The 12,383-nt window shown below is 34.2% G+C and overlaps 1 protein-coding gene across 6 annotated transcripts in view; it reads right to left on the bottom strand.

Moving 5' to 3' along the window:
- Positions 1 to 12,383, bottom strand: part of LOC106457803 (microtubule-actin cross-linking factor 1-like) — a 248,974-nt gene that overhangs the window by 216,490 nt on the left and 20,101 nt on the right. Inside the window, exon 1 of one of the 6 annotated variants that reach the window (XM_022383855.1) lies at positions 2,890 to 3,378. The exons of 4 other annotated variants lie outside the window; for them this stretch is intronic. In XM_022383855.1, the coding sequence (XP_022239563.1) occupies positions 2,890 to 2,971 (82 nt within the window). In that variant the 5' untranslated portion in view covers positions 2,972 to 3,378. Of the gene's footprint in view, positions 1 to 2,889; positions 3,379 to 12,383 lie in introns of those variants that run through there. One more of the 6 variants, XM_022383852.1, reaches the window with a different exon arrangement.

The following is a 12,383-nucleotide window of genomic DNA, read 5'->3' as shown; positions in this document are numbered from 1 at the left end:
GAGCTATTTTGTGTTTAGAACAATATATACTAATTTCTAAAGTATCAAATTGAATTTTTGTTCAATAAAAAATCTTGCAAATGCGACTGTAGCTTTTTTTTCCACAAAACTTTGTTTTCAAAATAAGGGTGCGTCTTATACACCGGTGCTTCTTATATTCCGAAATACGGTAATTTTATTAATGTACAAATAAAGAAAAAGTTTCACTACCATCTAAACAGACACACAGTTTTCTTCATGTATAAAACAACAAGAATTTCACTAACGTTCAAACACGCAGTTTTATTTATGTGCAAACCAATATTACTTTAACTACCTTCTAAACTCCCAGTTATAATGTCGTCTGCATTATTTGAGATTTAGTTTAAAAATTATACTCAAACTTTATAGAGCTAATTAGTAACCTTTAATATGTTTTCAATATTAGCTATTTATAAAAAAATCAGTATTCTTAGAATCTAAGTTAATAAAAAATTGGAATAATACATAATGCCCCGCGCACAAAGTAAAAACGTACAATCCAACAAGGCACACACAGAATAATAACGTATTATAACAATGCAAAGAAACGTTCCATTCATGGAAAAACAGGCAGTCAAAGAAGGCATGCAAGGGAGAGAAAATACGGGCAGTATAATAAGGCATGCTGAGGGGGGTAGAAACGGCTGTCCAACAAGGCAGACACAGAGGAAAAACGTCTTATAACAATACAGTACGAAGGAAGAAACTTACCATCCAGCAAGGCAGACACAGAGAGAAAATGTCTTATAACAATGTATTGCGGAAAAAAGAAACGTACCAATCAGCAAGGCAAACACAAATGAAAAAAAAAAAGAAACAGAAAATCAATAAAAGCACGCAGAAGAGGAAAGATACGGACAACTTAATATTAATAAGAAATGTAGAGGGGAAAGAAACGGGTTGTCCAACAAGGCACTCACAGAGGAAAAATTAGGGTTGTCCAACAAGGCACTCACAGAGGAAAATTAGGGTTGTCCAACAAGGCACTCACAGAGGGAAAATTAGGGTTGTCCAACAAGGCACTCACAGAGGGAAAATTAGGGTTGTCCAACAAGGCACTCACAGAGGAAAAATTAGGGTTGTTCAACAAGGCACTCACAGAGGAAAAATTAGGGTTGTCCAACAAGGCACTCACAGAGGGAAAATTAGGATTGTCCAACAAAGCACTCACATAGGGACAAATTAGGGTTGTCCAACGAGGTACACAAAGAGGAAAAAAACCGGCAATCCAACAAAATACATACAAAGGGAAGAAACAGGATGCTCAACTAAGATATGAAAATTAAAACGTATTTAAAATATGAGGTATAACCAATTCTGACATGATTACAGAAACATATCCATGAAATAAATACTTATCGAAGATTTCGCACGTTTTTTTATAAGCAATGGCAAGGTAAAAAGTAACCTATTTGTACATATGTATACAGTTACTGACAATATTAACAATGAAAATTGAAATACTACTGCAAAAAATATAATGAACACCACACAAACACCCAGTAAAGGTAAGTAACACCTTTTGTATCTTTCTACGCTGCACTTATCTTTCATTAACAAAACAGATTATTCATTATGTTATAAATTGTCCAGTTTAGTGATTCTACAAACTCGCATAAATATAAATACACTTAAAAATCTTTGTAGCTGCCAAGTGACAGTACTGTTGCACGTGTTGAAAATGACGGCCGCAGAAAATAAAATATGTGCTTCCGTATGAGTAAATATATAAGGTTTGACGCATGTGAATTTCAAAAGGACTGACCTAAAACATCCCAATTGGTCAGTCTGAAACATGCCGATACTGCCAGCTCCAAAAGGTTATTACGAATACCACGTGTGACGTTTGCTATTCCGATAATAATTCGTACACATTTTAAGTTTTACAGTGATAGGAAATGCTCAATACTGAGCTATGTAAAGGAAAAATAATTTTTTGACGCTCTTCGAAGTCCACATCAATCCTTCTCGTCAGAACAAATCTTCTGATTTTCATTTAGTTTCCAACGGTTGTTCGTAGCTTTAAAAATTACTGCACTCAAAAGTGAAAAAGACTGGTATTCACAATAAACGATGTAACAGGGCCAAAGATCAAGTAGAATAAACCTTTTTAATAAATGATCTCGTTTTACGAAACATCAAGACTCGAAATATTTGTAAACTTCATTTGCCATCATAAAGAGTTTCTGGCAAAAAAGGGTGGCATTAAAACATGAAAAAATGTCTTAGGCCTTTCCATTATTCTCAGTTATAAATACTGTTTCTTTGTTTCTTTTTAGAGAAAATGTTATATTTTATATTACTTTTCTTGTTCAGGTATTTAATGAAAATCGGCTAATAGTAATTCTTGTAGAAACTTCTTATATATAATAGTTTGTTGAAAAAGAAATTTTAGTTCCTATAATAAAAGTAGAATGTATTAAAGTTTAAATTAAATTATATCAATATAAAATAATATATTAATAATAATGTTTACGACTGAAACACAGAAAGCTAATGAAGCATTGGAAACTAATAGGCTTAAAATTTGTAATAAAAATCACGTTAATCATATATGTTTCACTTTGTTCTGTTTTTTGCCACATTTCTCCTAATTGTCCATTGTGGGTTAAGATGAAATCTGCACTTAACGTGATTTTTACAAAAAATGTTAGGAATGTATTAATAATTTTGCTAAATGAAGACCAAATTATTGCTCGAAAGGCCTATCCTAATGTACCATTACGCGTAACTGTTAGACCTCTTTCTTTTCTTTTTTAATTACAATGCGTGAGCCTGCACGAGGTTTTCATAAAGTGGCGCAGTATCGTCCACTGTAAATATTATCTCAATTAAAAATATATATCTAAAAACCAGTATGGTACAAACCTTTAATTCTATGAAGACTCGTTTCGTATTGTTGTAGGCTAGCATCTTGTGTTACGTGTTCGTCGTTCGTTTGGGATTCCATCGTTTCGCGGTTTCGTTGAGGCTCGAGCTAAACGCGTGTGCTTTACAAACTGACAGCGTTGAATCATGCGGGTCTTGAGTCAATAAGCCGCCCTCGTCCGACCACGCACTTTCTTGGCCTAACCCGGACAATTCCGCGAAGAAAGAATATTCTTACCAAGCCCAAGACCGGCACATGTAGGCGACAGCCACGTGGTCTGTGTTACGTTACGTTGTAACAAAACATGCATCAAACAACAATACTTTCTTCCTTGAATCCAGCTGAAAATACTTCTAACGCTGACAAATATTGTGGAGAACAATTCAATAAAATGTACGAATTTACAAATTCAAAAGCCAAACGAACATATGATTCAGACATATATATTATTAATCACCAGTCCCAGTTCTTTATTAGCTCAACGCGCTAGCTTACTTTAGTCTTACCACATGATACATCAAGTTATGGTTCAAATGAGTGTCCCAGGACTTTCATGCGGGCGCCATCTAACGGCTATGGGGTACCAAAGGGATAATGGGAATTAAACATCCGCTCGCAAAGCATCTTAAAACAGCTGCAGAGCTGGTTGACTCACGACGGGTTACAAGCTGACTGTTTTTTTTGGTCTAGTGTTATTTATATTTTTCATCCTCCCAGCCCTACTTATATAAGCTAAGGAAACCTCTACAGTTTAAGTTCCCCGATTTATTCATCTGAACATTCACAGTAGTTTAAAGCGAGTCATGCTGAAAGAAAAAAAAGAAGAAAAAAGTTTCCAGAAATATATTATGTTTAAGTTATCTATATAAAATTTTCATGTATACAAATTCGGGACTGATTAAATAAAAAAAACTACCAAAATTGAGAATTTGATAAAACATCTGGTCATAACTGAATACCCTGGAAGACAACAGAATTGATATATTTACTTAATGAATTATAATTGGAAAAAGAACATTAGACTACAAATTAAATTGGTGAGTTGTAACTGGACTACAAAGCAACGGATAAAATATGCGCATTACAAATAGAAAATTAAAAAATTTATAAAGTTACACATGACACTTACAATTGCATTACAGCTGGGAGACTAATAAATGTATAATGTTATTGCATTACCAAATTCGATGACGAGGAACCCACTTTGAGACTAATAATCCTTGGAGACGGCTTGGATGGGCAGTGAAGAAAACTTTCATATAAGTTTAACATAACAGCAAATGTACAACGTTTCGACAAGGTTTTGTCATCATCTTTACAATCGGGAGACTAGTAAATGTACAAGTTACTGCGTTATAACTAAACGACTAGGTAATATATATTGTTGCATTACAAAATATGTAATATATAGTGTTTCTGCTTTTACAGTTGGAAGAATACACAATGAATAAGACTAATGCATTAAAATTGCAGGGCAAAATATTAGATAAAGCTAGTGCGTTACAAGCAAATGATTAGCACAATGGATAGGGTTAGGGAAGTACAACTATTAGACAAAGCAACAGATCAGAGCAGTGTATTGCATTTGGAGAATCAAAAAAAAAATGGATAAGATTATAGCATTGCAATTGGAAAATTGTGCACTGAATAAGGTTAGTGCATACAAATGAATGACTAGACAATAGAGAGGCAGGTAGAAATGCAAACTAAACATGAAATAAGACAAACGCATTGCAACTGGGAAGAAAGACTAAATAACTGATAAGTAAATTACAACTGGAAGACTAGTTAACAATAAATATATTTTTGTAACATCGTTCTTTCTTTGGGCGCGTTCTTTTATATTTTTTGATGAAAATAATTCTAATTCCAGTCCACGTAACGTTAACAAATGAGTTTATTTCTTCCTTAACGTTTCTACAAGTTGCCTTCACGTGTACACTGTTATAACTTGTAGGCCTAAATTTACAAATGACGTTCAAATGGAAATGCCTCGTTAATGGTATCAAGACAAATGTACTTGTACAATTTTATAGATAATCGATCGAGTAACTGAATATACGCGATAAACAGTACTGATCCAAATAATTCGCTGAACTAAACTGTTTTGCAAGTGGAAGCCATCTGACTAACTGAAGTATTTGAACTGCATCTCCAGTATCAATCTTGTAAGATATTTTATTCCTTCAACCTAAGTCATAAGGGCTACTGGAAGGTGTCTTGATATTACACAAGTTATGTAACCTCTGGTATCGATCACTTGTAAGACTTCACAACTATCTCGTATTTATAATCTAGCTTTGAATATACTAAAAACGTGATGTCACATTCGTAGAACTTTCTAGGCGTTCTACATCATCTAACTAACTAACAAGTTACATAATTAAAAATACAGTTTACAACAATGGATTGTGAAGTCCCCTGAACAATCCTTAAAAAAAATAAAACCCTAATTGTCCATTCACCAAGTCTTTTTGGTGGTCTTCGCTTAACATGCCTATGGTATACAGACTGGATGATGTCTTGTCCATTGTGACTGGCTGTCTTACTGCTGGGAGAATTTTCCCTAGATAGGTGGTCAGATGAATCCACTGGCGGCTACAACCTTGATGATCTTCTAGAAGTAGTCTCGACAGGAACTCGAGGCTCCTCAGCAGGTTGAGTTTACAATGACAGGTTCTTCTTTGGAATTATCCAGTTGACCGTTCTTTCACCGACCTACTTCCAAAGACGATCACAATTAATGATTTTTGGTTTGGATCGCTTATCCTTCTAGATTCTGTAAACCACGACATTGATTATTTTCAGTACAGCATGTGGCAACTCCCAGCACCTGCTTAACTTTAGAGTTTGTCATTTCTTATGGCGAGAATTGTAAAGCCATACCATATATCCTCAGTAGAATCGCATCTTAACGGCATTAACATCATAATGACTTTTCTTATTATCACTAATTGATTTAAGTTTTTCTAAAGTCCTGTATGTAACTGATGGGTTTCCTTAAATTCTCTAAATATCCTGTGTAAGACTTTTCTGCATGATTGTCTTTTGGGAGAGATTACAGAAGATCTAATGGCACTTTTAGTTCTCTCTAAAATATCAGTGATGATGGTGTGTTGCCTGTAGCTTCATGTACGATAACTCATCAGTGACAGTGGAATATTTTATCACACGTTTTCTGATGTTCATCCATAAATATGGCTAATTGATTTAACAGTGTGTGGTTGTATCTCTCCACCATGCCGTCAGAAGTTTGGTGAAGGACTGTTGTTCTGGTGTTTTTAGTTCCAAGGATCTGGCGCATTTCTACACACAGTATGATTCAAAATTTCGTCCCTTATCCGAGTGATGTTCCAAGAGGACAACAAATCTTGAAACAAATTCGTTGACAAGATTTTACCAAAGGTTTCTGCTTCCTGGTTAGGAACAACATACGTATATGACCATTTGGTGAAATTATCTATAAAATCATGAAGTATCTATTCATAGTGTTACTCTATGGAAGAGTACTAAGCACATCAACAGTAACTTTCTAATGGTGCTCTAACACAATACTGCTGTAACTGCCCATGCTGTTTTTTTTTTCGTGGACGTTTCTGCTCACAGCAGAGTTCACAAATTTTACATCAAATTCCCACAGATCCTCTTCATGCAACCAAGTAGATGCTTTCTTTTACTCACTACATTGTCTTCTTAACATCCAAGTATCCAGCCATTCTAAAGTTGTGGAGATTATGGAGTTCTTCAAAATGCAGACTGGGGAAGTGCTAACTGTAATCACTGTTTTTATCTACTGATGTCTTCTCATTTCAGACATAATAATCCCTCTTGTAAACATAATGAATCCTACTATGTCCAATATATCTTTGTTTTGGGGCTGTATGGGACGATTATTTGCCATGATAGATAGAAGTATTTTTTGTAACTTCATTTACCTTCTGATAGTCCATGCAGAACCATGTGGATCCACCCTTCTTCTTCACAAGTGCAACAAGTGATGCCTAAGGACAAATACTCAGATTCTATCACTTCCTGTTCCTTCATGCTTTCTATCTCTTTGCAACTCTCAGCCTGTTTTGCAAGTGGAATGCATCTGACATACTGATGTATTTGGGCTACATCTTCAGTATCAATATTGTGAAATATTTTACTCTTTCATCGTAAGTCATTAGAATCACTGGATAAGCTTCATATTCAGTAAGTTATGCAACCACTGGCAATGATCAGTTGTAATATCCACAGCTCCAGTCATATAACTTCTGTAAGTGAAGTGGTAAGCTGTCTTTATGTAAGGGTTTGACATCAGACTTCCTACATCTTGCATCAAAGGTGATTACTAATGGTGTTCTTTGATATAGAAGGTCTACCTGTACAGCCTCACATCTTGCAAGGTCCCATCCAGATTTGACTTGAATCTTATGGTTTATTGTATTCATGGCCCCATTGATGATATTTTTATTCTTCAGGCCCATAAGAGATCTACTAACCATTAATCCATCAAAACGTGATAGATTGTTTGGTTCTATTACAGCCTAGTCACTAGATGTAAATTTATTATCAACAAGTCCTGGTATGAGTATAACAATTCTGGATGGTACAAAAACTGTTCTCCTAGTTGTCATGAGAGTCCAATCTTTGGTGTAGTAATTGTCATGTAGTACAAAGAGGTTTCGTATTCACAAACTGTGAAACTATATGAAGCTAGCCTAACCTCACATCAATGTCTCCACATAAAGTCAGTTCCCAATATACACTCTTCCTCGATGTCAATTATCCACACATCATGAGGGAGGAATTACTATTACCTACAAACTTTTGTCTGCATTTTTAAAAATATTTCCTTTCAAGTTACACTTGAAACACTTATTATTTTGCGGTTTAGTCTCTCCATTCTATGACACTAGTTGTCTAACTAGTCATTTTAATTCTTATAAATTATCATCAGAAGGAGTTGATGTTTCAATGCTATTTGATCTGACAATCTGACAAACGTTCAGATGAAGTCTTTAGTTATTTATCTGCAACTTTAATGAATTCTAGTTCCCTCCCCAACTGAAGAGCTTTTATTTTTTTAAGAATGTACATCTACTGGTCCTCATATACCCATCTGTTATACCGTCTACAAGTTGTAAGTCCATAAACTTTCTTTAGTTCTGAGCATTTTTTCGTTTACTGCACTTTCCCAAATGCTGAACTCGTTGGCAGTAGGTATAAAGTCACAGTTTTGTAAGTAAAAAAACTCTATTGACTTCCCAACTATGTCGTATTTATAGTCCAGCTTCGAATAATATAATAATGATCATAAAATATTCTACAGCCTAATTAACACCTTAGTAACAATAAACAAAAAATTATATTGTCTAATGAACACTCAAGTTGTAATATTCTAAAAGTCATACAGCTTAATTTACACTTTCGAGACAGTATGCAAAAGGTTCTAATCTAACTAACATCATAGTGTTCATAAGCAACATATCTTACTGCCAAATTAATAACTAAAGGTCCTACAGTCTAATTAATAGCTATCGAATATAATGGATTATACATTCTAATTAAGAACCTTCAACTAACAAAGGTTTTTCTGTTTATTTAACACCCTAATAAACTTAACTACAGTATATAAATACCCAACTCACTACTGACTGTAAACTAAAATATTACATGATCTAACTAACACCCAAATGAGAATCACCTAAATGTTCTGTAATCTAATTAGCGTTCTAGTAGGAACAAACAAAGGTTCTACGGTATATTTAACACATAAGTGTGAAAAAAATAAATATTTTGTAATATTATTAACATCCTAGTAGGTGCAAACAAATGTTCTATGGTATATTACTGCCTTGGTAAAGATAAACAAAATATTATATACTGTAATTAGCATTAACGTAAACAAAATGTTCTGCAGTCAGATTAGAACCCTAGTGAACATAAAAATGTTATACTGTAGTTAACTTTTTGGGCTTAAATTGTTCCGCTCCAATTACAACCCTTATATGCATAAAAAAAGTTTTAATCTAAATTTTACCTTTAAAGGCAACAACAAAAGGTTCTAAAGTTTAATTTGCGTCCAAAGAGAAAGTACTTCTATTCTGATGAGCACCCAATAGTAGGTATAAATAAAATATTCTAATTAGTACTGTAGTAAACAAACACAAAGTTATAAAAAAATTAATGTACTAGTGAAGATAAAATACAATCGAATGAGCGCTTTAGTTAATATAAAAAAAAACATTCTCCATAAATAAGTTCTCTTATCAATAAGATCAAAACGTTCTAATTAGTCTATCAGTTATCAAAATATTATTGAAAAACATTCGCCCTAGTAAACATTAAAAAATACTGTAGTCAACTTAGCGTCCCTGTGAACATGAACAAATGTTGAAGTTAAATTAGTACTCCAGTAAACATTAAGAAAGTGTATTCAAATTAGCACTCCTGTACATGAATAAAATGTTGTAGTCAAATTAGCGCTCTCGTAAACACAAACAAAATGTTGTAGTTAAATTAGCTCTACTGTAAAAATGAACAATATGTTGTAATCAAATTAGCACTACTGTAAAAATGAACAATATGTTGTAATCAAATTAGCACTCCTATACATGAATAAAATGTTGTAGTTAAATTAGCTCTACTGTAAAAATGAACAATATGTTGTAATCAAATTAGCACTACTGTAAAAATGAACAATATGTTGTAATCAAATTAGCACTATAGTAAATACGAATAAACTGCCTTATAGTATGATTATCTTTCATAAGACAAATAAATTTGTGTACAGACAAAATAGTTTAGTCTAATTAGCGCACTAGTATATGTTAACAAAATGTTAGTCAAATTAACACGTTATATACATATACAAAATGATTTTTGACCATAGTAAAGACAAATGAAAGGTGCTATCACGCACGTACGCAGAGGGGTGGGGTTCGAGGGAGCTCCGCCGAACCCCCTATTTTTGTAATGTAAAACAATTCTTCCACTAAGTTCATGTTCAGGTGAACATTCGGCATCTTCTCTTCACCGGTTTGATAATTACCTGAGGTGTACATAAACCGGAGAAAGACCGAATGCTCTAGCTTTAATACATAATTATTATGATACTGCTATCAACATGTAACTTACTTATGGAAAATCATCCTAACATGTTATTTCTGTAGTGCATACATGTGCGTATATGATAGCCAATAACTGAATTAGCTAATATACTATTGTTGTACAGAGTTATTTAAATTAACAATATAATTTAACAATTAATGACTATTTTGTATGTAGATAGTAAGGTACTTTACTATAACAAAACATACATACTTATGCTAACTTGTGTCTAGCTCCACATGCAGTGTTACAACAAAATGATGACTTGTTGACTCTTCATTGGATGTTTGTGGATTTTATATGAACAGCCATGCAATTATTTAAGCTAGATTTCATGAAAAATTGCTTCCACATTTAATTTCACAGCACCTCTTTTTTTACAAATTTTCAGACCCCCGTAGCATTGCATGCTGATTGTGCTTCGCAAAATATGCGTTGGCCTTTGATCTCAAACTCCCTTTCAAACATTCTGCGTACGTACCTGGCTATAGTATTATTGGCCGAACAACGTTACTACTTATAAAGTATGTATGAATTATACAGGTAATGGACAGCTTAGCTTCCTTAACGCTAATACTAAATTATTATAAATCAAATGCCATCACTAGTGAGTATAAAGTTATAAACATTCCAATTCCGTATTTTGTGAGCTATTCTTGTAAATTGGCAAACCGACATTTTTTAGCATTATCTATATACTTGTGCGCCATCTATCAACCATAAAATCAAGTCACTTACTCTTTTTCCGTTACGAAATTGTGATTCATAAATAAATTATTAAAAAAAAGATTTAGCCTGCAGATATATATTTGTAATTAAGCACAAAGCTACACAATGGGCTATCTGTGCTCTGGCCACCACGGGTATCGAAACCCGGATTCTAGCATTGTAAGTCCGCAGACATACCGCTGTGCCACTGGGGGGCTAGCCTGCAGATAAAAGTTCCTTATGTAATCCTATTACAACAAAATCTGCGTAACTGACCTTAGAAGATGGCTGGGGTACCTTGTCATAATTTAAAACATTTTTGTGGAAAATTTTAATATTAATCATATAAGCCTAAATAACATTTTACATACCATTGTTTATTTTATATAGGAGAGTTCCTGTTACATAATGTAGATATCTTAAATATACCAGTTTTGTTAGTTAGATCCAATTCTACGTATAAACTTATATAAAAAATTAATAATTATATAAATTACAATAAGTTTTTAAATAACTTTATGTAAAACATACCCTTTCTGTTGCTTTATATATTTAATTTTTCAATAATAAACTAATTTACTACGGGCAATTTCTTAAAATTTAATTTGGCTAAACTTCTTCCAAACAAGCTGGTTTTGTTGCTTAGATGTAATTCTCCAATTAACTAAACTTACGTGAAATAAATAAGATTTGTCCTTTAGGCTGAATTCTTCAACAAGTCTTGTTTAAACTTGTATAAAATGTACTTCAGTTCAACAGGTGTTTAAAATGTGTAAGCTTTAAATGGCTAGATGTCACATGCTCCACAAACCTATATTCTATATTTATAAGCTCACATAAACAGTGGCGTACCTAAGGTATGGCACGTACCCTGGGCGCCACTGAGCAGTTTCTATTAAAGTCAGACAAGCCATCCTCGAAGAGCGAAAAAAGAATTTTCTTCAGATGTATGATCTGTCTTTGATTATCATGGATGAGAAGCACTAGGATGGCCGGATTCTTAAACCACTTATATAAATTATTAGGTAAAAATACGGTGCTGGGAGCAACATGACCACATACCTCCGAGATCATTTTGATGATGAAAGAGAAGTGTTGGTCAGTGAGTCACTTGAAGAAGGACTCGCTGTCTGTCAAGAATGGAATACTGAAGTTGAAAGACGTCAGAGACGAAAGAAACGAATGGCTGATGAGAACTCGAGAGACGCTGGGTTAATAGCCAAGGAGGAAATGGAAAGAGACATGAAGGAAACACTCGACCGTCTTCACAGAGAAATGACGAAAGGTTCGCTCGTTTGCACGACAACTGACGCCAAGTTTGGGTTCCTTCTCGATGTCGAGGGACTGTGTTACGGCGCCGACAGTAACGACTTAAGAAGAAGTGCGAACATTTGGGCGAATTGTACAGCTCTGGTGTTGATGGACAGCAGCTATGTGAAGAAATTTTGGATTGCAGAATGTTGCTATCAAGTCGGGCCAACATGAAAATATCAAGACCCGAAGAGCTTCTCGAATTCATTGTTCAGTATGGAGATGAGAGCGTCTTCCCCAATCTTCACATTGCTATTCAGATAATGCTAACCATCGCAGTTTCATCGCCAGCTGTGAGAGATCATTCAGCAAGTTAAAACTAATACTTTCGTATCTGAGAGCCTCCATGGGTCAAGGCAGACTCTGTGATCTTGCT

The sequence above is a fragment of the Limulus polyphemus genome, unplaced genomic scaffold (assembly GCF_000517525.1).
Source record: "Limulus polyphemus unplaced genomic scaffold, Limulus_polyphemus-2.1.2 Scaffold375, whole genome shotgun sequence".
In the NCBI taxonomy this organism is placed as follows: Eukaryota; Metazoa; Arthropoda; class Merostomata; order Xiphosura; family Limulidae; genus Limulus; species Limulus polyphemus.
The sequence above is the reverse complement of the archived record's forward strand: the minus strand, read 5'-3'. Positions and strand labels throughout refer to the sequence as shown.